General features: G+C 44.2%; 1 protein-coding gene and 4 non-coding genes across 5 annotated transcripts in view; all 5 read left to right on the top strand.

Moving 5' to 3' along the window:
- The window catches only part of LOC118786883 (collagen alpha-1(XVI) chain-like), a 43,916-nt gene that overhangs the window by 5,238 nt on the left and 16,268 nt on the right, over window positions 1-22,410 (top strand). Inside the window, exons 6-38 of the mRNA XM_036542231.1 lie at window positions 930-1,010; window positions 3,441-3,530; window positions 5,646-5,705; window positions 5,962-5,994; window positions 6,138-6,200; window positions 6,346-6,387; window positions 6,841-6,903; window positions 8,440-8,484; window positions 9,274-9,360; window positions 10,058-10,096; window positions 10,367-10,411; window positions 11,115-11,150; window positions 11,420-11,542; window positions 13,171-13,206; window positions 13,538-13,573; window positions 13,882-14,004; window positions 14,118-14,162; window positions 14,762-14,797; window positions 15,292-15,345; window positions 16,021-16,074; window positions 16,383-16,514; window positions 16,664-16,699; window positions 16,789-16,896; window positions 17,161-17,283; window positions 17,633-17,686; window positions 18,010-18,051; window positions 18,438-18,473; window positions 20,437-20,490; window positions 20,618-20,686; window positions 20,892-20,945; window positions 21,245-21,271; window positions 21,610-21,666; window positions 21,948-22,019. Of these exons, the coding sequence (XP_036398124.1) occupies window positions 930-1,010; window positions 3,441-3,530; window positions 5,646-5,705; window positions 5,962-5,994; window positions 6,138-6,200; window positions 6,346-6,387; window positions 6,841-6,903; window positions 8,440-8,484; window positions 9,274-9,360; window positions 10,058-10,096; window positions 10,367-10,411; window positions 11,115-11,150; window positions 11,420-11,542; window positions 13,171-13,206; window positions 13,538-13,573; window positions 13,882-14,004; window positions 14,118-14,162; window positions 14,762-14,797; window positions 15,292-15,345; window positions 16,021-16,074; window positions 16,383-16,514; window positions 16,664-16,699; window positions 16,789-16,896; window positions 17,161-17,283; window positions 17,633-17,686; window positions 18,010-18,051; window positions 18,438-18,473; window positions 20,437-20,490; window positions 20,618-20,686; window positions 20,892-20,945; window positions 21,245-21,271; window positions 21,610-21,666; window positions 21,948-22,019 (2,055 nt within the window). The remainder of the gene's footprint in view (window positions 1-929; window positions 1,011-3,440; window positions 3,531-5,645; window positions 5,706-5,961; window positions 5,995-6,137; window positions 6,201-6,345; window positions 6,388-6,840; window positions 6,904-8,439; window positions 8,485-9,273; window positions 9,361-10,057; window positions 10,097-10,366; window positions 10,412-11,114; window positions 11,151-11,419; window positions 11,543-13,170; window positions 13,207-13,537; window positions 13,574-13,881; window positions 14,005-14,117; window positions 14,163-14,761; window positions 14,798-15,291; window positions 15,346-16,020; window positions 16,075-16,382; window positions 16,515-16,663; window positions 16,700-16,788; window positions 16,897-17,160; window positions 17,284-17,632; window positions 17,687-18,009; window positions 18,052-18,437; window positions 18,474-20,436; window positions 20,491-20,617; window positions 20,687-20,891; window positions 20,946-21,244; window positions 21,272-21,609; window positions 21,667-21,947; window positions 22,020-22,410) is intronic.
- trnaa-ugc lies at window positions 18,495-18,566 on the top strand. Its single transcript has one exon. It is a non-coding gene; the product is annotated as a tRNA-Ala (tRNA).
- Window positions 18,973-19,044, top strand: trnaa-cgc. Its single transcript has one exon. It is a non-coding gene; the product is annotated as a tRNA-Ala (tRNA).
- On the top strand, window positions 19,552-19,623 carry trnaa-ugc. Its single transcript has one exon. It is a non-coding gene; the product is annotated as a tRNA-Ala (tRNA).
- On the top strand, window positions 20,029-20,100 carry trnaa-cgc. Its single transcript has one exon. It is a non-coding gene; the product is annotated as a tRNA-Ala (tRNA).

The raw sequence follows: 22,410 nt of genomic DNA, 5'->3' as shown, positions 1-22,410 counted from the left end.
CTGCAAATTCCCAGTTCTTATAGTATGTGTCTAGGTGTTGCTGTAGCCCTTGTGCTGTTGTTGATCGCAGCATAAACTTGAACCCATACATCACTCTGGAGAATTGTGTAGTACGTACCATCATGCTAAATTTAATCAAATGCTTTTTTTTAAATCAATGAAGCATGCAAATATTTTCCGTGTGAATATGTTGCTTTATTAAGGTGTGTAAGGTGTAGACAGGATCAGTTATTTGGTGATTTGATAGAAAGCCAATCTGCCTTGTATTCCAGACACTGTGTTCTGTAAGGAATGTCGGTGTTCGGATGCCTCAGTAATTACTGGGGTCTAAATTATCTCCACTCTTGTATGTTGGGGATATAAGATCTTGGTTCCAGATGTCAGGCAAGCAGACAGCTTGCACAATCAGGTTGAATAATTTAAGTAAGGCTCTCAGCAGCTTAGTGGTGCTGTGTTTAAGCATTCCTGTTCTGAGGTTGTCAGGGCCACATGCTTTTCTGGTTTTGCGGTTTTTGAGTTTCTCTTTCAACTTTGTGAGCAGTTGAGTTGTCCAGTGGATTTCGGTTGTCCTTGTTTGTTGATTCAAGAGTTTTCAGTTTCTCGTGGATTAGTTTCTGTTCCAATCTGAGGTCTTTCAGGGCGAATTCTTTATGAAGTTTTTTAAATAGCTTTTCCATGTTTTACCATTTTCTGTCACTAGTTCCTGAGTTGTTTTATAACTCAAATTATTCGAAAATTTTCCCAGAACCAGTTTTGATTAATAGAATCTTCGGTTTCTTAGAGTTTTATAAACGTGTTTTTGTTTCTTATGTTTTAAGGTTTCTTTATGTAATTTAAGGGGTTTACAATGTCTCAAGTGTAAATCTCCATCCTCTTCTCTCTCTCTACCTCTCTCTCTCTCCCTCCCTCCCTTTCTATCTGTTCCTCAGATTGACATTCAGCAGGTATTGGTGTACTGTGACCCCGCCCTGGCCATGCAGGAAGCATGCTGTGAGATACCTGGATCCTGGGTGAGAGTGATTATATCACGCCTCATGTACTGACACCAATAGAGGAAATGATTTAAGATGATAGTGGTGAACATATCTCTCAGCATGCCTCTGTGCCTCAACCATGCCAATATATGCATGCAATAAAAAAGGAAGGTGTGGACATGTTGTGTGTCTGTGTTTCACAGTTCACAGATAACATACCTGAAATTATCCATCCCGCTGATATGTGGACATTTACGCAGAAGTCGTTGTATTTAAAACACATTAAAACATGAGTTCTCTTCGGTGCGGGTGTTATATCTCATAGGATTCATAACACTGTAATGTTGCTTACCTCCAGGATAAAATTTTGGACCTCAGTAAAGGTTACATTTCCCGTAGTACTGAGACACAGTCTCACAGAGGAGTCAGACAGCGAGATCCAACTTCAGTCCACGCCTTTAGTTTTTGACTTGATATATTGGCTCACATGGCACTGAGGAGTCTGGGACAGCTGTGCTCCAGGCTGCTCGGTAGCCGTTCTCTCTCACGACTGTCTGGGGTGCTGATGACATTGTTCTATTGGACCCTCAGACTGGATGGTTTTCAGCCCGATATTCAGTAGTGTGAGGGAGGGATCAGAGCAATACATACACATACACTCACACACACACAAATACACACACACACACACACACACATTCACAAATACACACACACGCTCACAAATACACACACACTTATGTGCACTGATATATGCATACAAATATGCACAAACACACTCATACACAAACACTTAAACATACACACACACACACACACACACACATACACACACACAGACAAACACACACGCACTCATGTACACACAGCTGGGTTCGGTTTCCCTCCCGGTGCTCGGAGGGGGCAGCACAAAGTAAGCAAGTGTGTAGGAGCTGAGCAGCGGGAAACAGGGAGAGCATGCACACAGACGGCCCTGAGGGGACTCCAGCGACACAGCCCTGCTGCTGTGACGCTGTGGGTACGAGAGAAAGGAGTATTACGTACCAGGTCCCTGTGACCTCATCATGTGCTGGAACTGCGCGCGGGTGAAGGGTTGGGTTCTGCCCATTCTGGGACAGTCGAATGGAACGTATTTCTACACATCTGAGCCCAGCCAACAGGAGGCTGTGCTGGGGCCAGCTCTGCCTAAGGAAGTATCAGGTGCCAGGCGCGTGCGCGTGTGTGTGTGTGTGTGTGTGTGTGTGTGTGTGTGTGGAGAGAGAGTGAGACAGAGGAAAAAAAGAGCAGGAATCCTCCGAGGAGAGGAGAGGAGAGGAGATGAGTACTTTTGTCAGTACAATGCATGCAATCCAACACTGTGAAAGCGAGTGTGGCTGGACCAAATAAGTAATGATTTATTATTATTCATGTTGAAGTTATTTGTTATTACTAATACTGTTATCATCAGTATCTTTCTTATTATAAGGATAACAATTTTTTGTTGTGGTTATTATTAGTCAGCTTTGGCAGTATGTACATGTGCATGTATATGATGCCAATAAGCAGTCTGAGTGAAATTGGATTGAGAGAGAAAAAGTCTTTGTGATGTGACGGTTTGTGTGTGAATGAGAGGGTATTCGGAATAATGAGAAAGAGGTTAGAGGGAGAGAGGGGAGATTGAGGCTGTTTAAATGTGCAGGTCGCATATGTACCTCACTCAGGAATGTAAGACAGGCAAATCGCTGGTTTTAATCACTCTCTGTGCAGCCGTGAGGAATTGATGAGCGGCTTTAAGAGGTGGCGTTGACAGGTTTCTGGCTGTAACTGAAGGCTCAGTGTCTCCTCCAGTCTGCCTGTCTGCAGCATTCCAAACAAGCTCATCGCCCCCTGGTGGAGAACCGTGGGCATGTCAGGCTAGATGTCTGAAATGGCCTAAAACTGGAGAAGTTGGAAGGGGGATTTGCTGACATGTATTTTGATTTTGAGGATTAGGAGATCATCACATCCAGAACCTTTTAGATCATAGTGAACACATCTGGGAATGCCCTCTGATTTTCCAATTTTCCAATTTACCTGGAACACAGTGTTTGTTTTCCTGGACCAGTGTTTTTCTTCTTAATACACTAGCATTCCTCTTCCTAGAACGGGGCATTCCGCCTCCTGAAATATAGTGTTCTTCTTTCTGGAGTATAGCATTCCTCTTCCTGGTACACAGCATTTCTCTGAGACACCAACCTTGATTGGACAAGAGAGCTCCACAGATCATTGCATTGCATAGTTCACATGATTGCAGTTTGGGTAATGGAATGTATCTGAGGCATTGCCTTAGTGTATAAGGTTTAAATCACCAGCACTCTCAGGGATAAATGAAGACAAGCTATTAGTTACCTGAATGGACCACTGAGGGGGTTGTGTAGTAAAGGCTTGTAACAGAGGGTGAGGCCACTGCAAACATGTTAATGATTAGGTCCACATCTCTCCTTACAGTGCCCCCAGGAGATCCTCAAGAGCCGACGAGACATAGGCAGTGGTTCCCGCGAGAACCTGATTGATCTGGTGTTACATCCAGATGGCCAGGTAACCACACCCTCTATGTCTGCGTAAACACCTGTCCTGCAGGTAACCAAGTCCCTCTGTTTCTGTGTAAACACCTGACTGCCAGGTAACCTCCCTCAGTACACCTTTACCAGTTGACTGAAACTGTGCTCCTATAGCAGAGGGGTAAGGCATTACGTAATGAAACACACATGGCTACTGTCCCCAGCTCCCTGAGGCCAATTCTCTCTGAACCCCCTGGCCCTGCAGCTCTCCCTGCTCTCACACAGCACTAGTGCAGCAGTTATCACTGCCTGTTGAGGTGGTGGAGCATCCAGGTCTCTGTGTTTCTGAATGTCCTTCAATGTGTGATTTTACTCTGCTTCCTGCGAGAGGGATGAGTCTGTTCTTGATCATTACCCTCATAAACCCGCTGCTGGAAACTCACGCCTGCAGCACAGAGGTGAATGCCCACATTTGCCGCCCCAGTGGGACACCTCAGTTTTAATTTACTGCCAAACACCCGCAGGGCTACATTGCAACATATTAGTCTTCTGCTAAATGCACGTATATGTAAAGTTTCTTCCGTGCCATATTTTATCCCAGAAAATCCATTTGCAGTTACCTGTGGATGAATTGTGTGGTTTGAGCCGGGTCCAGGGCGGGCTGTGGCAGATTAATGGCTGTTTGTGGGAGAGGGCAGCCATCCAGGAGCAGGGGAGTTTTGCAGGGGTTCATGTAGCACACTGTGTATATGACAGCACTGCACCTGGCCCCAGAAGCTAACCTCATCCACTGTGTGAGGAACATGTGCTCCTAACACACTGGGATTAGCCTGTCTCTCTTTGGAAAGCTGTACTGTGTGGTTACAGGCTTTACAGCCTGTGCTCTGATGCCATATTTATCTCAAGTAGCACGGGGCTTTTCACTGCAGTTATGAGCCCCATGTTTCAGAGGGGAGGTTTCTGGCCATTTGATTTACGCTGCTATATTACAAGCCCAGATCTGCTACAACCACTCCACCCCACCGCCTTTGATTTAAAGGCCCACTGCCGTCTGCTGGAGGCGGTCATAGGACCGTGGCCTGGGTTTTGTGGCGAAGGTTGGAGTGATGTTTGGGCCAGAAAGGCTGACTATTTATGGCTTGTTTATTTATTGGTGAGCTGGGTATTTATACGAGAGTTGAGCATTTATTGGAAAGTTGGGTATTTATGAAAGATTTCACTCTTTCTGAATCTGTTTGTTTTTTGGTGTTTGTTCTGAGTGTGGGCAAGCCTTTGTCTGCATGTGTGTGCAAGTGGTGAATTCCTCTTCCAGACATCTGTATCTCTTAGTTCCAGTCCTGACAATAAAGTAAGTGAAGTAAGCAAAAATATGCTAGAAAAAACTGCCAGGAGAAGGGAATGATGAACTCTGACAGCACAGCATTCCTGTGCTGGTCACTGTGTCAAACATGTCTCTCAACAATCCACCTGTTTTGATGCCAAGGAAAAGGTTTACACCACGACACCACACTGCTGCCTGAGGGCTCATAACCAAAAGGTTGCTGGTTTGATTCCCCATTGGGGCATTGCTGTTTTATGTTTGGACAAGGTGCTTAATCCACAATTGCCTCAGTAAATATCCAGCTGGATAAAATAGATAAAATTGTAACCTGTGTAAGCCGCTCTGGATAAGAGCATCTGTCAAATGACAATAATTTAATATAATGTAGATCACAGGCACAGTCTTTGTTTCCAGTCTTGTTTTTTGAAGGCAGGCTGTTTGCTATAGGGGCAGGATCAGCAACTATAAATCCGGACTGCTGAAATTCATTGTTTTATTCACTCAGGTGTTAAGAAGGGTTCGAAAAGGTAGGAATCACCCAGGAGACAATGCGGTACCTGATCAGTTAGTGCTCTCTTCATGGACTGTTTGTGCTAACCCTGCTCATTCACCTCCAACAGATTAAACATGGACACTCCACCCTGCACCTCCAGTGCATAGAAAACACAGACGAACATTTAACAGTGTAACAGACTGTTAAACTGCATTGTGTGTCACAGGTTGAAACCGTGTTCTGTGTTACAGGTTGAAATTGTGCTTTCTGTGTTTGTTAAAGCTGTGTTTTGTATGGTTGGGTAACAGGTTAACACTGTGTTCTCTGTGTTTGGGTAGCAGGGTGGAAGAGGCCTGGTGTCAAGACTGCCAGGCATTAAAGGGGAGAAAGGAGACCAGGTATGCAGGGTGGGGCAGAGCTGGGAGGAGAGGAGTTGATAGATGTACGTGGGGGAGGGGGTGTTGTTTTGTAAGATCTATTGAATTTCATCAGAAAAGGGAAAATAATCAGAAAATAATCATATATATAAATTATATAAATGACATTACATAACAAATTGCAAAATAGAGGGACTGAAAAAAAGGTCAGTATTGTAATAACTCAACAGCGTGTGTGATATGTGTGTTGCTAATCCTGCCCTTTCTCCTCTCTCAGGGTTGGGGCTGTGCTGCTCTGCCCTCAGATACTGTGAGTATCTCTGTTTAAAGGCAGAAGCAATCACTCTACGAAACTCACCATTCATGTGGGCTTTTGTCTGTAGTCTCAGGACTGGATCGTGATGTGGGATTGGGGGAGAACTGGTTCTAACTGGTTCTGACTGTGTGTTTCAGTGCTCTCAGGGGCTAAAGGGCGAGAAGGGCGACAACGGCGACAAGGGCGACAAGGGCGAAGCGGTGAGTGTTGGACATGAGTTGAAGAACAGCCTTGATGATTGTACTCTCCCGGCTGCCATTTCTTCATTGGGGTCAGCAGTTTCTCAGTGACAATTTGTCAGCATTCTCAGCACTCTTTGCCTGTTTTTTTCCTCTTCTCTCCCAGGGAGGAAATGGATCCTGGGTAAATTGGTCTCTAAGCGAGAAGGTAATGAGGAGTCTGTCAGTCTGTCAGTCTGTCTGTCTCTCTGAAACCACTGGGGGCACTATGACTGGAGGTCTTTATCCGTCTCAGTTCAATTCACTTTAATTCAGTTCAATAGTTTATTGGCAGGGCAAACAAATTCTGTGTTGCCAAAGCAGTGACATGAACAATAAAATAAATGATCAAATGCAGCTATACAAAGTTAAAGAAAACATATAAACATACAAGTTAAATTGTTAATTAACAAAAAATTAATAATTAATAATTAATGTTACATTTTACATTAAAGAGGAAATTATAAATTGATCAATTATATTGATCAAATGTATATATTAATCACAATTGATCATTGTGATTGATACAGTATATACATTGCACAATTCAATATTGCTGCAGCAGCACAGGATACTCAGTATCTCTCTTTCTTTCTCTCTCCCCCTTTTTCTTTCTCTGTAGGGGGATGGAGGTAAAAAGGGGGAGAGAGGTCCTTCAGGTGTGCAGGGGGTTCCGGGAAAAGATGTAAGTGACAGACACCAGTATGGAAATACAGTAAAGTCGTGTTACGATTGGGTGCAAATCTGTATAACATGTAGAGGAATGCTCCAATTTGCTACCAAAACTGTATGACATGTACAGAAATTTTCCAATTGGCTGCCAAACTGGATAGCATGTACAGCAGTGTTCCGATTGGCTTCAAATCTGCATAAAATGTAGAGCAGTGGTACTATTGGATGCCAAACAATATAACATGTACAGCAGACACAGAATCATGTAGACACAGAGCTGTACAGTAGGGTTTTGATTGGATCTCAATCCGCAGATACAGTAATGTTTTAATTGGCAACCAGCCTGTGGATACAGTGTAACTTCCCTCCAATCAGCCGTCAGCCCAGTACAGCAATGATCCAATTGGCTGTAAGCCTGTAGACAGAGCATAGCAGCACTTGGAATGGGCTTCCGCGCATCTCTAAGCCCGCTAATCACTGATGGCTGCTCTTCCCTGCTTCCCTGCAAGCCGTTAGAGCTCCAAATCTGCTATAGATTAAGATGGACTAACCACATTTACGGGAATCGATACAGCTGAATTGGCTGCTTTAAATGGACATGAGAGAGAGCTCACTCTGGCAGATTTAAACCCTCTAATCTGCCAGCATTACTGAGGTAAAACAGATGCATCAGGGAGCGAATCAATAAGAACAACACAGTCTAGCTGGCGCTGTTTTAAATTACACGCCGTGCTGTTTCACCGCCGTGTGTTTAATTGGTCCACGTCTGAGCGCGGAAGAAAAGTGAGGGGTGTTCACTTTTTAAGATGAGATATGATAAGATAGTGCTTCGTTAATCCAAAACGGAAACTGCTTTGCCGACAGTCAAGCGCGTGGAAAATGGAAGCATGCAACATAAAACAATAGAACAATGAAAAATGCAGGTGCATGTATTTATGCACGTAAGAGTAAATTAAGTACTGCACCAGTAAAATAACATTGAAAAATTGTACTAAGTGAGCTTATTACACTTATATAGTCCATGTATGTAGTATATTTTTATTCAGTTTTCAAAACTTAGTGTATTTAGCCAATAACACTGAAGTAGCTGGAATTATTTAAGGGCAGTTTTGTCAGAGTTGCCAGTGGCAGTGTAGTAAGGAACACACAGGGGTTTTTGAAACTCCCTTACATACTCTAAACAGGGAGTGTAAATGGGCCATTCTAGTGCTTAGGTAATAGGAAGCAGTAAACGCAACCTTGATGTAACCTCCAGGGGCCTTTTATGCAGCTATTTTCAAGCACAAAAAGAGTATATTTAAATATCAGCGTTTCAATAGTTTGAATCATTTGAACACTCACACAAAATACAATTTGCAAATGTCTTCTTTTTTCACATTTAACTGAGTATGCATACAATTGCAGTGGTTTGGAAGGTAACCAGAATGTTTCATGGTTGGTTGATGATGTCGTAGCTCCACTTTATTGCAGGTGTGTGGTGATAATGTCATATCTCCACTATGTTGCTGGTATGTGGTGATGTCACAGCTCCCTGTCTCTCAATCCACAGGGTGCTCCTGGGTCCATTTGTGTTGCTGGGATAAAAGGCGTGAAGGTATGAGTCCACATACTGTTTAAAAAAGCACACAGTAACCAGCATCTCACTCACTGATTCAGAAGAAAAGATGTCATGGCTTTTGTATGTCAGGCCTTCCTCTAGTATTGTGGCTTTAATCTGTGCGGCTGTAGGACAGCATTAGTATTACAGTGCCTTTGTATGTCCAAGTTGTCAGCTTGAAACAGAGGAAGGAGAAACCTTTCCTTTAAAACGGTAAAATCTCTGAACACGTTTTAAGTTCTTTTGTTTGCTTAACAATCAGGACATTCATTATATGATTCATCTGATTCCATCTGGCTTTATCGTAACTGTATTGGTGTAGTAGTGTTCTTTTTCTTTACCATAGATAACCAAATTATGCAGGATTCACACATTAGCACATCCCCTGATTATCTGGACAAATGTGCAGATACGTTTATCCTTTTATTCTCCGTGCTCCACTCCACTCAGAGCATCCTGAGAAGGATCTGTGCAGTTAATTTGTGCAGACGCCCACACTGTAAATGCTCATACGTCTTTGTCTTGTAATTTAAATTCGCTGACAGCAAGGGAATTAGCTGACAATGGGTACAGATTATTCAGTTAATTGCTACAATTGTTACTCAGACAAAACAAGCAAAAACAGGTCAAGATGTGTTTACATGTTTGTCCTTATGTGTTTACCTGTTTGTCCAGGTATGTTGCCTGTGTGCCCAGGTGTGCATGTTATGTGCAGTGATAAAAAACAGTATGTGTACATATCTGTACCTGTGTGACAGATCAAGCGATTTCTGTGGCTCTCTGCAGGGGGCCACAGGCAAAGTGGGGCCTGAGGGGAAACCCGGTTCCCGGGGACTTCCAGGATTACCTGGAGTAGGGATACCAGGGCCGCCAGTGAGTACCACACTGCAGAATATCGAGAATGCAATGCTGTCTCTCTCACCCAGAATGCAACACCAAAATGCAACAATGTGTTTCTTATCCAGAACACAATGCTGTCTCTCTCACCCAGAATGTAACACTGTCTCTCTCACATGTGCTGTTCCCTTGCATGCTACAAAGGCATTTGAGTGTAGTCCATACACACAGTTAGCTCAGACCCACCCAGTGGCAAGGATACAGCATTTGGTACAACAGGCCACCACAATCAATATGGAGTCTGTTAATTAATCCTGTATGTGCAAAATAAGGTCTAAGCTATCAAATAATACAGAGGGACTCTTCTAAATAAAACAGCTTGTCATCATTGCAGCTAAAAAGATGCATATTAGATACAGTGGATTAGGTACTTGATATTTATGATTTAAATTTCTGGAAGTCTAAAAAATAATAATCCTGTTTTCTGCTCTTAATACAAGATACTAGATTTGCTGACGTTTTCTTGTTTTGTAGATGTAGCTTTCTCTGCAGGCAAGTCATCCCATTTTAACCTTTGACAGCCAGTGGAACACCATGTCTGTGTTTGAGTTCAGTTCTGGAATCTTGAAGGTCTACATGGTGTTGAGCTCTTGCACGCTCACTGCTTTGGGTGGTGACATCTAGCATTTGCTAAGTGTTAATGAGCTGTAACTGACACTGTAACTGCATCCAGGGACCTCCTGGAGGACCACCCGGACTGAAAGGGCACAAGGTAAGGAGGGTGGAGTGAAGGAGGAAGGGTTAAAACCCCAAATTTTATTGCATATTTACATGTTGAGATCTTCGACCAATATCTTATGATAGTTTTCTTGACATTTAGTCTGCAACGCATTTTTCATAAACTTAGAATCAACAAAAGTAAGTGTTGTTATGACAGCTCTATCAGCATTTGCTTTTGATTAGAATATGTGTGTAAATATTTGTGTCTGAGTGCCTAGTCAGTATTTATTGTTAACAGTATTGATGACATTGTCTCCTTAAGGGGGATGTTGGGAGTCCTGGCATGGATGGCGAGCATGGAGATCCTGTGAGTCTTCCTAACCTCACTGATCCTGCATACAGCACCTACAGTCCTCCTGCTTATGATCTCACACTGATGTGACCTCTTGAACCCACAACATTGTACTGCCACGACCCTGTAAACTCGTGACCTGACACTCACATGACCTCATAAACCCATGACATCATTGTACACCTTAGCCATTTTTTTGCATGCGACCAAGAAGACAGTCTTCATGAACAAGTGCATTTTGTCATTTTTGTGTCATGGTCCTATTGAGCAATTACCAGCCAAGCAGATGGTAAAAAGCAAAAGGCAATAGTAAAAATGATGGTTCTTTGTGATGACACTGGTCACTGAGGATCACTGATCACTGATTTGAGGAATGTTGAGCATTCATATGAAAATGTTAAGGTTTTCAGAACTGGGGAGAGGGTGTACTTTTCTGTTTGATGAGTTTTCCTCTGGTGCACATTTACTGACAGGGTCAGGAGAGTAGGAGTTTCTGCTTCTATTTCTGACTAATGATGATAGAAAAAAACTTTTAAAATAAATATAGATAGAATAAATGATTAATTGTGATTTGAGTCCTTCATAGAAAATTTGGCCTCAAGCAGCGACATCATCTTACATCATGTTAGACTGAGTGACATAGCGTCATAGGTATTGTAATCAGCGGTACATTGCTTCTCCTGAATGAAAGACTGAGGTAGAGTTTGTGTCTCTGCAGGGACCTCGAGGACCAGAAGGGAACAAGGGACAGAAGGTGGGTAAGAGGTCAGAGACAGAAGGATTGAGGAGTCGCTCAACATGTTCGTGTATCTCTGTGTGGTGGTATGCATTTTTGTCAGAGTTTTCTGAGTCTTCCTTGTGTATTTTTCAGTTCCGGTGTGTATATGTGTGTGTGTATATGTGTGTGTGCGTGTGTGCGTGTGTGTGTGTGTGTGTGTGTGTGTGTGTGTGTGCGCTCACGCGCATGTTTATGCAAGTTTGAGTTTCATTGTCTCTGTCTTCATGTCTGGCTGCCTGCCTCAGGGGGAGCCGTGTGAAGTGTGTGCAGCCCTGCCTCAGGATTTGGGCAACACTGTAGCCCTGCAGGGTCGGCCAGGGGATAAAGGGGATCCTGGAAGCCCATCGCAAGGAGAACGGGGTCCTATGGTAAGTCTGAGGGGTGTGGGCACTATTACAGAGAGACCATCTGTCATCGATCGGAAACATGATATAAAGATACTCTAATAGCGTGCTGAATTATGACATCATAGCCCGATCACACAGGACGCTCCAAGCGAAAACACTGCAGGTGTCCCACCAAATAGAGTGTGTGAGAGTGTAATAATGCAAACTCCTTTCACCCTGCTGCCAAGAGAAACAGCTGTCAGTGCTCTGTGTCTGCGTCAGTGAAGGTTTTCCAGTCCTGCACAGGTTTTTAGTCCTGCCTCAGTTAAAGCCTTTATGTTAGTTCAGTTATAGATCTGTCTACCTGCTTTTCCAATGTGAAAGTAATTTTTGGTTTTATTGTTATATATTGCTATATTGTTATATATTATAATATTATTATATATCAATTTGACGTGGTTTATATCGATTATAATATAATATGATCATATAATTATCACAATAGCATATAATTGAAATGATCATATAATTAAAATTCCATATGGCCCACCCTTACCAAGCACCAATGAACTATCTTGAAGTTTGTCAACAGCTGTTTTTGCACCAGCCATCACGTACAGTTTCTACCAAGAAGAAGAAAAAATGTTCTCTTTCTATGTGTATTATTTTTATAAAGGAGTGATCTAGCCCCAGTGTATGGTTTGACGTAATGTGGGCAGGGCCTCCACCGTGACTGATAGACCACCTTTTGAAGCTCTCTGTAAGATGCAGTGATTGTTGATGATGTGCTGGGGTACAGCTGCTTGGAATGTCTGTGTCACTCAATAGTTAAAAAAGTGTCTTTCTCAAACGTAAACCAGATTGTGGATAAACCTCTCCTGAGCGTATGCAGGTGAGGCTGTCCATGAAAAGGGCTTTCAAAAAATACTGTTTCCAAAGAAAACAAGTACTGTTGTGCATTAAGTCTGTAAACAATATGATAGATGTTTACCACAGTCAGGTCCACTTTAGGGGTGAGCAATTCTTTGCATGCAGGGCCTGCGCGAATGCTCACACCGTTTCCAGTGGGGACGTATCCTCCCACAGAGGAAAGGGCATGCTGGGACAGTTATGCCAGCCTCTTCTGTCACTGTCGTTACATTTATCATGGAGATGCAAATGACATACTAATATTATAATAATCCCTGCACAGCAAGCAATCAGAGTATAGTACTCACTACAGAGTAAGCTGTTAGAGTATACTACTCAATCTGTAGAAAGTAGTCAGAGTAATCACTGCAGAGAAAGCAATCAGAGTATGGTACTCACTCTGCAGTAAGTAGTCAGAGTATAGTCATTGCAAAGTAAGTCATCAGACTATAGTAATCACCACAGAGTAATTCATTGGGGTATAGTAATAACTGCAGAATAAGTAATCAGAATATAATAATCACCACAGAGTAATTCATTGGGGTATAGTAATAACTGCAGAATAAGTAATCAGAATATAGTAATCCCCACAGACTAATTCATCGGGCATAGTCATCACTCCAGAGCTGTAAACATGCACTAAGGGACGGAGCTGTGATGGTCATGCTGTGTATCTGTGAAATGCCCATTCTGAACTATAGAGATGGCAGAAGCTGTCTCTCACTTTCTCTCCCCCTGACTCTGCCTTTCTTCTTCCTCAGGGTCACCCCGGTCTGCCTGGGACCTCAGGTCCTAAGGTACGAATGTGTTCTCTTCACCTTTTCCTGGTTTTTTCAGGTGGAGTTATTTGATGTATTTTTACTGTGTTTATGGCAGCATAAGTTTTGTCGCACCACCCTTTTTATCAAGCAGCTGCCGTGTTCTGGAATTCTCTCCAAGCGAAGACCACAGCACTGCAGTGTTAATCTGTGTTTTTTCTGTTTTTTTTCTGAGTGGAGCAATTTCTCATAAAGTTACAGACTTGGCAAAGTACCCCCATTCCTCCTTCTCTAAGTCCAAGTCATCGCTTTGCTAACAGTCTAATTTTAGAAGTTTGGATGTATTCCTAGCTTTCCATTTATTTTGCAGGGAGAATCTGGGTTAAGTGGGGTCAAAGGCGAAAAGGTAGGTTTTCCATCATGTTCATCTGGGTGTGTTTAACTTTTTGCACTGTCCCGTTTGTATGTAAACTGTGAAGTGTCCAGGTGACCCCTATGCTCCTCTGTTGTATCCACACCTTGTAGCTGAAGTGTGGAATGTGATCCTACAGTATATCTACACCATGTTCCTGTTCCTGTGTCCAGAATATGTTGTCCCTGTGTTAGATATTTTAATACCATGTTGTCCAATACTTCTACTGTTGTCTGTGGGTTTATCCACCCTGTGTAAGGTGTATTTGTACCCTATTGCCCCTGCGTGGGATGTGTTTGCAGGGTGAGCCGTGTGCCGTGTGCCCAACGCTGGGAGATCTGCCGGCCAATATAAACCCCATCGCCCTGAAGATCAGCGTGAAGGGAGAGAAGGGTGACGTGGGGCTGGATGGAAGGGGTGAGAGGGTGAGTGTTCTGGACATGGGAGCAGGCAGGCCCATGTGACTTCCTGTGCCTGTTTGTATGTTAATACTGTGCACCTTTCAGTAATAAAGCTTTACTGTCCTGTTACTGCACAGGGAGAGCCTGGCCTCAGAGGCCTGCCTGGGATCGAAGGGGTGGCGGTGAGTCCTCTGCACTTAACACATGTCTGCTGATTAGCCTCTGCTCCGAACACATTTCTGCCGTTTGGCCTCTCTACTGAACAGACTTTAGTTTGGCTGCCATTTCAGTTGTTCTTTGAGCCATAGCCAATACACAGCCAAAAAAACCCTTGTGCTACACTAAATCCAGAAAGGCAGAGTATTCTTCAGACAGAGCTATCAGCCTAGCCCATTCATAAAAAAACTACCTTCCAAGCACTTTCAAGTCATGTGAGACTGAAGACCCATGCAGAAGAATTTATGGCAACTCCTCCATGTAGTACCTTGCAGGTCTACACCTCCCTCAGCTAATGCTGAATGATGCAGCATTTTCCATGCCAGGACAATTTTCCATTGCCCTGTCCTATCTGCTTATCTGAATGGACAACCTTAACAATCCCCTCCATCCACCGGGCCCTCCAGGAGGATGAAGGCCAGGGGAGACACAGAACAAGGGAGACAGAGATAGACAGAGAGAGTGTGAGAGTGAGAGAGAGTCAGAGAGGCTGAGGAGAATGTAGAGAGGAGTTTGTAACCTGTTGCTGTTGTAACTGGTGTCACTTCTATTCCCCCATATCCAGGGAGAGTCTGGTGACAAGGGGCCTTTTGGGAGACTGGTGAGTCATATCCCATTCCCACACCTCATCCGTTCTGCCCATACCTCATCCGCTCTTTTGAGTCCCCCTCTGTCTTCAAGAAACATCTGAAGACACAGCTCTTCCGCTCTCACCTGAGCACCTGAAACACTACCCCCCTATCTCCTACTAAACTAAAAAAAAATGTAATGGTTTGGTTGTAATGGTTGAATGTAATGGTTTGGTTGTAATGGTTTAATGCACCCGTTAGCTTTACCTGCTAGTTTGTATCTTGCCTGGCCAACCTTTGGAACTTTGTCATGCAGTACTTCTAATATTGTTGACTCTGTGTGGTTTTTCACTTGTGCTGTATTGTACCTCACTTGTAAGTCGCTTTGGAAAAAAACGTCTGCCAAATGAATAAATGTAAATGTCATATGGAAGATGGTTGACATGTGCTTGGCACATTTGAGCTGACCAGTTACAGACATGCCCTCTATTTGGCATAGCAATGATCCCTTTCATGACCGTTTCAGGGCAAACCTGGACTGAGGGGACCGTACGGTCTGGATGGGGCTGAGGGAGGCAAGGTGAGAACGGAGAACTGCCCTGGAGTGACACCACTGTCCATAGAGAATGACATTACAGAATTCTAATGTGCAAAGAATGTTCTAGATCTCTGAAAAATAAAGGGTGCTCTAGAACACCAATCAGAGACATTATTGTAGAAGTCTAAGCAGAAAACTGCTGGAGAAATTTTGACGTACGGCAGCCTAGAATTGTGCTGCTAGCACTGATAGGAAAGCAAATGTTTCCAGCAAACTAACCAAATGTCAGTCCAAGAGCTTCAAAGAACACAGTTACAGAGCTATAAATCTAAAGATCACACACTATTCCCCAGCCAGAAGAGTATGCAGTCATCACCCTTTCCTGGCACAGTTTAAATGTTTTGAGTTTTAAACTTAAGTTACTGAAGAGTTTAGCAGAGAGAGAATTTTTATTGTAAAGAATATGAATTTTTGAAAATTTTTCACTGTAGTCAGTCTTGAGGTGCTTGAGGAACACTGAACAGAGAAGCTTGTTCAAGAACTCAGAAGAACAATACTATAAAGCTTTGAAGGACTGGCTCTATGAAATGTGCAGAGAAAGGAAGCCAAGGCAGAAGTCACTGGAATGAAATCCTGGATGAAACCCCTGGGTTTGTGTGAACTGGTCATGGTTTTTATTGGATTGCATATGAGAATAGTCCCTCCTCTCTCTTTTAGGGGGAAGCTGGACAGCCTGGCCTGCAGGGGGCAGCAGGGATCAAGGGAGCAAAGGTAAGCACAGCAGAAACCACTGTTCATCCAAGAGTGATCAGCAGAGTTAAAACAGATCAGGAAGGACGCACATAGCTTGTACATAGGGTTCTTGTGTGTGTGTGCTTTGTGCTTGGATTGTATATTTGCAAATGTGTGTGTGTGTGTGTTTGTGTGTTTGTGTGTGTGTGTGTGTGTGTGTGTGTGTGTGCGTGCGTGTGTGTGTGTGCGTGCGTGTGTGTGTGTGTGTGAGCACCTCTGTCTTTGTTTATGGGTCCTTGTGTGTGTCTGTTCTCAGCTCTTTGACTTTCTGCTCTGCTCCCTGACAGGGTGACCCTTGTGACCGCTGTACCCCATCCCCCGCTGAGGTGGGGAGCAGCATGGTGACTGTCATGGTGTCAGGTGGCCCTGGGGAACCAGGCCCTCCCGGACCTCCAGGAGTGGGAATCAGCGGAAGAGCGGTGAGTAACGCAGGAGAGAGACAGTCACTGTGTGTGTTGGGGGTGTGGGTGGGCACGTAGCGAGGCCACCAGCTGCTTTACAGGTTTGGATATGCTTCTGTGCATGTTTCTCACTCTGCCTACCCATCTGTCTCTCTGCCTGCTTGTAGGGAGAGCCAGGTGCTGCAGGCCCGCAGGGGGAGAAGGTGAGTCCTCACCTGTGTGTTTAATCTTACACTGTGCCAGATAACCCGATGACTTTTTGCAAGTGTGATTGATAGGTGTCTGTCCCCAGGGTGAGCCTGGCCCTCTAGGAGATCCGGGGGCTCCAGCATCAGCAGGATCCCCGGGTCTGGCAGGGGTGCCGGGGAGAATCGGAAGACCAGGACAGAAAGGGCAGAAGGTCATTCAGGGTCACTGTATTTATCCATTCACCTCATTCATTCATTCACTCAGAGCATCTCTGTATCTTAGGACAGTCTCCATTCATCTACCTCTCTGTGCCATCCATCTTTCACTGTGTGAGTGAGCATGTGTTTGTCTGTGTCTTTATGTGTCTGTCTCTTAGAAGCTGTGTGTCTGTGTGCCTGTGACCATCTGTATGTCATTGTGTATTATCCCTCTGTCTTACTGTAACTGTAACTCCGGTCTGTCTGTCCATCTTCAGGGCGACTCCTGTGCCAGCTGCCTGTTTCTTCTTAATGGGATGACAGATGTGGTGGGGTTGCCAGGGACGAAGGGGGAGAAGGGGGACCTCGGTCCCACTGTCCTGGGCACCCCTGGAAGAGATGTGAGTTAGTCTTGTCCTGCACCCCCCACTGGCCAAACATCGCATCACTGAGCACTGATCACTTAGAAATTACATCACTGCACATTGGCCACTTATAAACTACATCACTGAGTATTGGTCACTTAGACTTTATATCACTGAGCAGGACAGCAGGACATTTTCAGTTTGTCTTCCCTGCTCACAGGTAAAAGCCTGGAGAATTCAAACCCTGACCACCAGTTTAATAGTTCTTCCAGTAATAATCCTAACATAACCGTGAATCCATACTGCTTGCCTTGAATGAAGAATCAGCATCAGTGTCTGTCCCTTTCTCTCCTCTTTTCACCCCCGCCCCCCCACCTCCTTTTAGGGCAGACCAGGTCCTCCTGGCATTCATGGGCCTGTGGGGCTGAAGGGAACACAGGTGAGAGATTTAATCTGTGTGAAAGCCACCTGAGAGACAGGCAGGAATCAGTTCCACCCATCACCTGCACAGGACAGACTGACATGCAGGCTGGTTTGAGACATTTTCAGTTGCATACCAATGGATAAAGCCAGTATGGCCATGCACTATGAATGTAGGAGAGTCCTGTGAATCTTTATATGGTTGGCTGGTAAGAAGAGACCCCACTGTAAAACAGACAGGTATTTTTAAGCCCATTTCTGGATTGTGCTAGGAAGAGAAAGAGAAAAGCTTTCAAGCAGTAGAATCTCTACTCAAATTTCACATTTTGGTTACCCCTGCAGGGTGAGAAGGGAACTGCGGGTGTGGGTATCCCTGGGCCTCAGGTAAGATGTGGATAAGATGAAGAGAATGAGAAACTGAATTTGCAGTTGCAGCAGGATGCTGGATTGTCATCTGACCATTTTACAATTCCAGTTCTGAACACTGAAACATACATGTCCCCCACCTAATGTCCATCACTGCCTTCCATCAAAAAACATCCTCTTGGCTCTTGTTTAAGTTTAATGAGAACACAATAAGGATTGTGTGTTAGCTACTTAGTTTAACAGAATTATAAATGTATTTTGTTTTAGCCAGTAACAGTAATTCACTGAACAAATAGAATCATCAAACATTTATCTCTCTCTCTCTATTTCTCGCTCTCTCTCTCTATCTCTATCACTCTCTCTTTCTCTCTCTCTCTCTTTCTCTTTCACTCTCTCACACTCAGGGTAAAATGGGACCCCCAGGCCTTCCTGGTGATCAAGTAAGTTTATGTCTTCATAGTGGGGATGTAGCTCAGTGGTAGAGCGCATGCTTTGCATGTATGAGGTCCTGGGTTCAATCCCCAGCATCTCCAAAGCATCTTTTCAGCCCTTCTACCCAGCTCTGACAATATGCTTCTGATTGCAGTAATCTAGAAACCGCATGTTACATGTATGCTGAGAAAAAGTTGAAAGAATACATGCAGTCCCTTTGTCATCTGTCATCAAATGCCAAATATTTTTCATTTCAACACTGCCACAGTCTAGCGCTTCCTCACAACTACACTGTCAAATGACAATCAAATCCTTTGCATGCAACAACCTCATTAGGGACCAAACAGTAAGAGTTGCAACTGCTTTAATATTCTCACAAAGTAGATTACCGTTAACAGACGAGTGCAATACACATATCTTCAAGTATTGTGTCTCAAACTCTTACACATCGCTTTGATTGTACCACAAATATGATCACAACTCTTCAAAGAAACCCAGAAGCACTGTGGGGATGTAGCTCAGTGGTAGAGCGCATGCTTCGCATGTATGAAGTCCTGGGTTCAATCCCCAGCATCTCCAAAATACCTTTTCAGCATTTCTTGGCCAATCAGATACCATAGCTCCACCATTTTTGAGGCATTCTCTCAGACACAAGCGGCTCATATCGGGTGGGAAATGATTTCTGAATTCAGTGTAAAAGCAGGCCTGCATTCGTTCTTGCAGAGATGTGGTGCATAGCTTATGATCAGGACAACCTTGCATTTGGGAGAATATGTTAAAATTACCCTTAGATCAGGGGTGTCCAAACCTCTCCTGGAGAGCCACTTGTCCTGCATATTTTAGATCTCTCCCTGTTCCAACACAGCTGATTCAAATGATCCCCTCGTTATGAACTCCTGAAGCTGCTGAATAACAAACTGATCATTTGAATCAGCTGTGTTGGAGCAGGGAGAGATCGAAAACATGCAGGACAAGTGGCCCTCCAGGAGAGGTTTGGACACCCCTGCCTTAGATAGTATTGAATGTCCTTTACTTGTTAGACAGACGTTCTTCTGGAAAGTCCCAAAAGCACCACCTGCTTCCACTGGGGATGTAGCTCAGTGGTAGAGCGCATGCTTTGCATGTATGAGGTCCTGGGTTCAATCCCCAGCATCTCCAAAGCATCTTTTCAGCCCTTCTACCCAGCTCTGACAATATGCTTCTGATTGCAGTAATCTAGAAACCGCATGTTACATGTATGCTGAGAAAAAGTTGAAAGAATACATGCAGTCCCTTTGTCATCTGTCATCAAATGCCAAATATTTTTCATTTCAACACTGCCACAGTCTAGCGCTTCCTCACAACTACACTGTCAAATGACAATCAAATCCTTTGCATGCAACAACCTCATTAGGGACCAAACAGTAAGAGTTGCAACTGCTTTAATATTCTCACAAAGTAGATTACCGTTAACAGATGAGTGCAATACACATATCTTCAACTATTGTGTCTCAAACTCTTACACATCGCTTTGATTGTACCACAAATATGATCACAACTCTTATATATATCAGGAAGCACTGTGGGGATGTAGCTCAGCGGTAGAGCGCATGCTTCGCATGTATGAGGTCCTGGGTTCAATCCCCAGCATCTCCAAAGCAACTTTTGGTGGCAATGTAACTTAGTGGTTAAGGAACTGGACTCATAACCGAAAGGTTGCTGGTTTGGTTCCCCACTGGGGCTCTGCTACTGTACCCTTGGGCAAGGTACTTAACCATTTCCTCAGTAAATATCCAGATGTATAATTTGACATTGCAAAAAACAGAACACTGTCACTGATGTAAGTCGCTCTGGATAAGAGTGTCTGCTAAATGCCAATAATGTAAAAATGTAATAAATTGTGTGATATGAGTATGATTACAGTCTGATAGCCATGTCATTTATCATATGCAGCATCTCTTTTCAGTCTTGATAAATGGGTGATCTCCACAGGGTCTCCCAGGGGAACCTGGTGTTCCTGGTTCTCTTGGATTCAAAGGAGAGAAGGTAAGTAAAGAGTGTAATCTAGTTTGAGGATTTACAGGTGGATTACACATGTATTCGTGAGCAAATGAGCAGGCTGGTATCAGAGCACAGAGGTGAATGGAAGGGGGTCTCTCTTTGGTCTCTGCAGGGCGCAAAGGGGCCGAAGGGACTGCAGGGGCCACGGGGGCCTGTGGGCATAGGACCAGCAGGGCCTCCGGTGAGCATCTTCTGGACAGAGAGAGAGAGAAAGAGAGAGTGCGTCTGTGTGTGTGTTTGTGTGTGTGTATGTGCATGTGTGTGTGTGTGTGTGTGTGTGTGTGTGGGTGTGTGTGTGTGCGTGTGCGTGTGAGCATGTGTGAGTGTGTGAGTGTGTTGTTTGTATTGTGTGTGTTTATGTGTAACCGCTTGCTCTGGTGTTTTAGGGTAAGCACGGTTCTCCTGGACAGCATGGTGTCCCTGGGAGTACAGGCCAGCTGGTGAGTCCAACCCCCCCTACATATACACACACACACACACACACACACGCACACACGTGCACACCCTGACTCACATCCCATCACGCAATGACAGCTCTTCCTCTTCCTCTTCCTCTTCATTCTTCTGATACCAATAGTTCAGGTCATGAAGAACTGGAGTCCTAGTGCATTCGAGGAATGGAAGCTGTCATCAGATGTTACTGTGTGCTTTTATCACATCCTGTATGCTGCTTCTGTATTTGACTTGCCAGGCCTGCCTTGTATCTGGGCTGATGGAGTGTGGATTCTGTGTGTTTCAGGGTGCAAGAGGACGCAAGGGGGACAAGGTAAAAGAGCGCGATGAGGAAGAGCATCAGAAGGAGGAGGAGAGGAAAGAAAATGGGAAGGAAATTAATAAATAAAAGATCACCATTCTGTGAAGATATGACACAGGGTTAAACAGTGCGTGTCCAATGTCTCTGATGCATTTAGAATGAAGAGAGGCATCTTGTCCATTTTCGGAGGGACAGCATTTTGGAGAGAGGGTTCAAGATGATTTTGGGGCACTGGGTTTATGGTGTAGGTGTGAGGTGCTTAAGGATTGGGGCATGACACATTTTAAGGCAACAGTGAGGATTTTTGAGATGATGTGATGCTGTAATGTGATTTTTTTTTTGTTCAACAGGGTGACCAAGGAGAGTGTAACTGTGAAATCCCAACTGACACTTTCACTGGAGGACCTGTGAGTACTCTCTCTCCATCTCTCACTGTTTTTCTCTCTATCTCTGCTTGTCTCTCAACCGTTATCTCTCTCTTTGTGTGCTATTTATATACCACACTGTGCTGTATGTAATTAACACTCTGTCTCTCTCTCTTACTGTGAGCCATTCTCTAGGCTAAATGGTTCAGTCACAGTGGTGCTCCAGTATTTAACACTGTGAACTGTGCTCTGTTACAGTAAATATTGAGCACATAGTTCTTGGTGAATATTGCTCAGGTTTGACTAGGTTCTGTTTGTTTCAGGGGCCCCCAGGGCCACCTGGCCCACCTGGCCCCCCCGGGCCACAGGGATCCGTAGGGATTCCTGGACCAGAGGTAAGAGCCATGCAGGGTGCGGTTCAAGCTGACATTTATGGGGGTCTTCACTCGGAAACTTCCCTACTCTCCTAAACCATGCTATATTCACGCAGTCACTTCCCTCATCAATCATGCTATATGCACACAGTCACATCCCTAACCAACCATGCTATATTCAGACATGCACTTCCCCACCCTCCCAAACCAGGTCAAATTCACGTCATCATTCATATAATAATACTGTAGCTTCTTTAGTATTCTACTAAAGAGGCATTTATTCACATGGTCACTTCCATACTTCCTTAAGTTGGACCATGTCCCAGGCCCTACACTGTAGGCCTTTCTGTGTCTGTTGTAATCTGCTAAGTTGCTTCTTTAAATCAGTATCTTTTACCTCCCTAGGTTTTCT

This window comes from Megalops cyprinoides, chromosome 12 (assembly GCF_013368585.1).
Source record: "Megalops cyprinoides isolate fMegCyp1 chromosome 12, fMegCyp1.pri, whole genome shotgun sequence".
NCBI lineage: Eukaryota > Metazoa > Chordata > Actinopteri > Elopiformes > Megalopidae > Megalops > Megalops cyprinoides.
The sequence above is the reverse complement of the archived record's forward strand: the minus strand, read 5'-3'. Positions and strand labels throughout refer to the sequence as shown.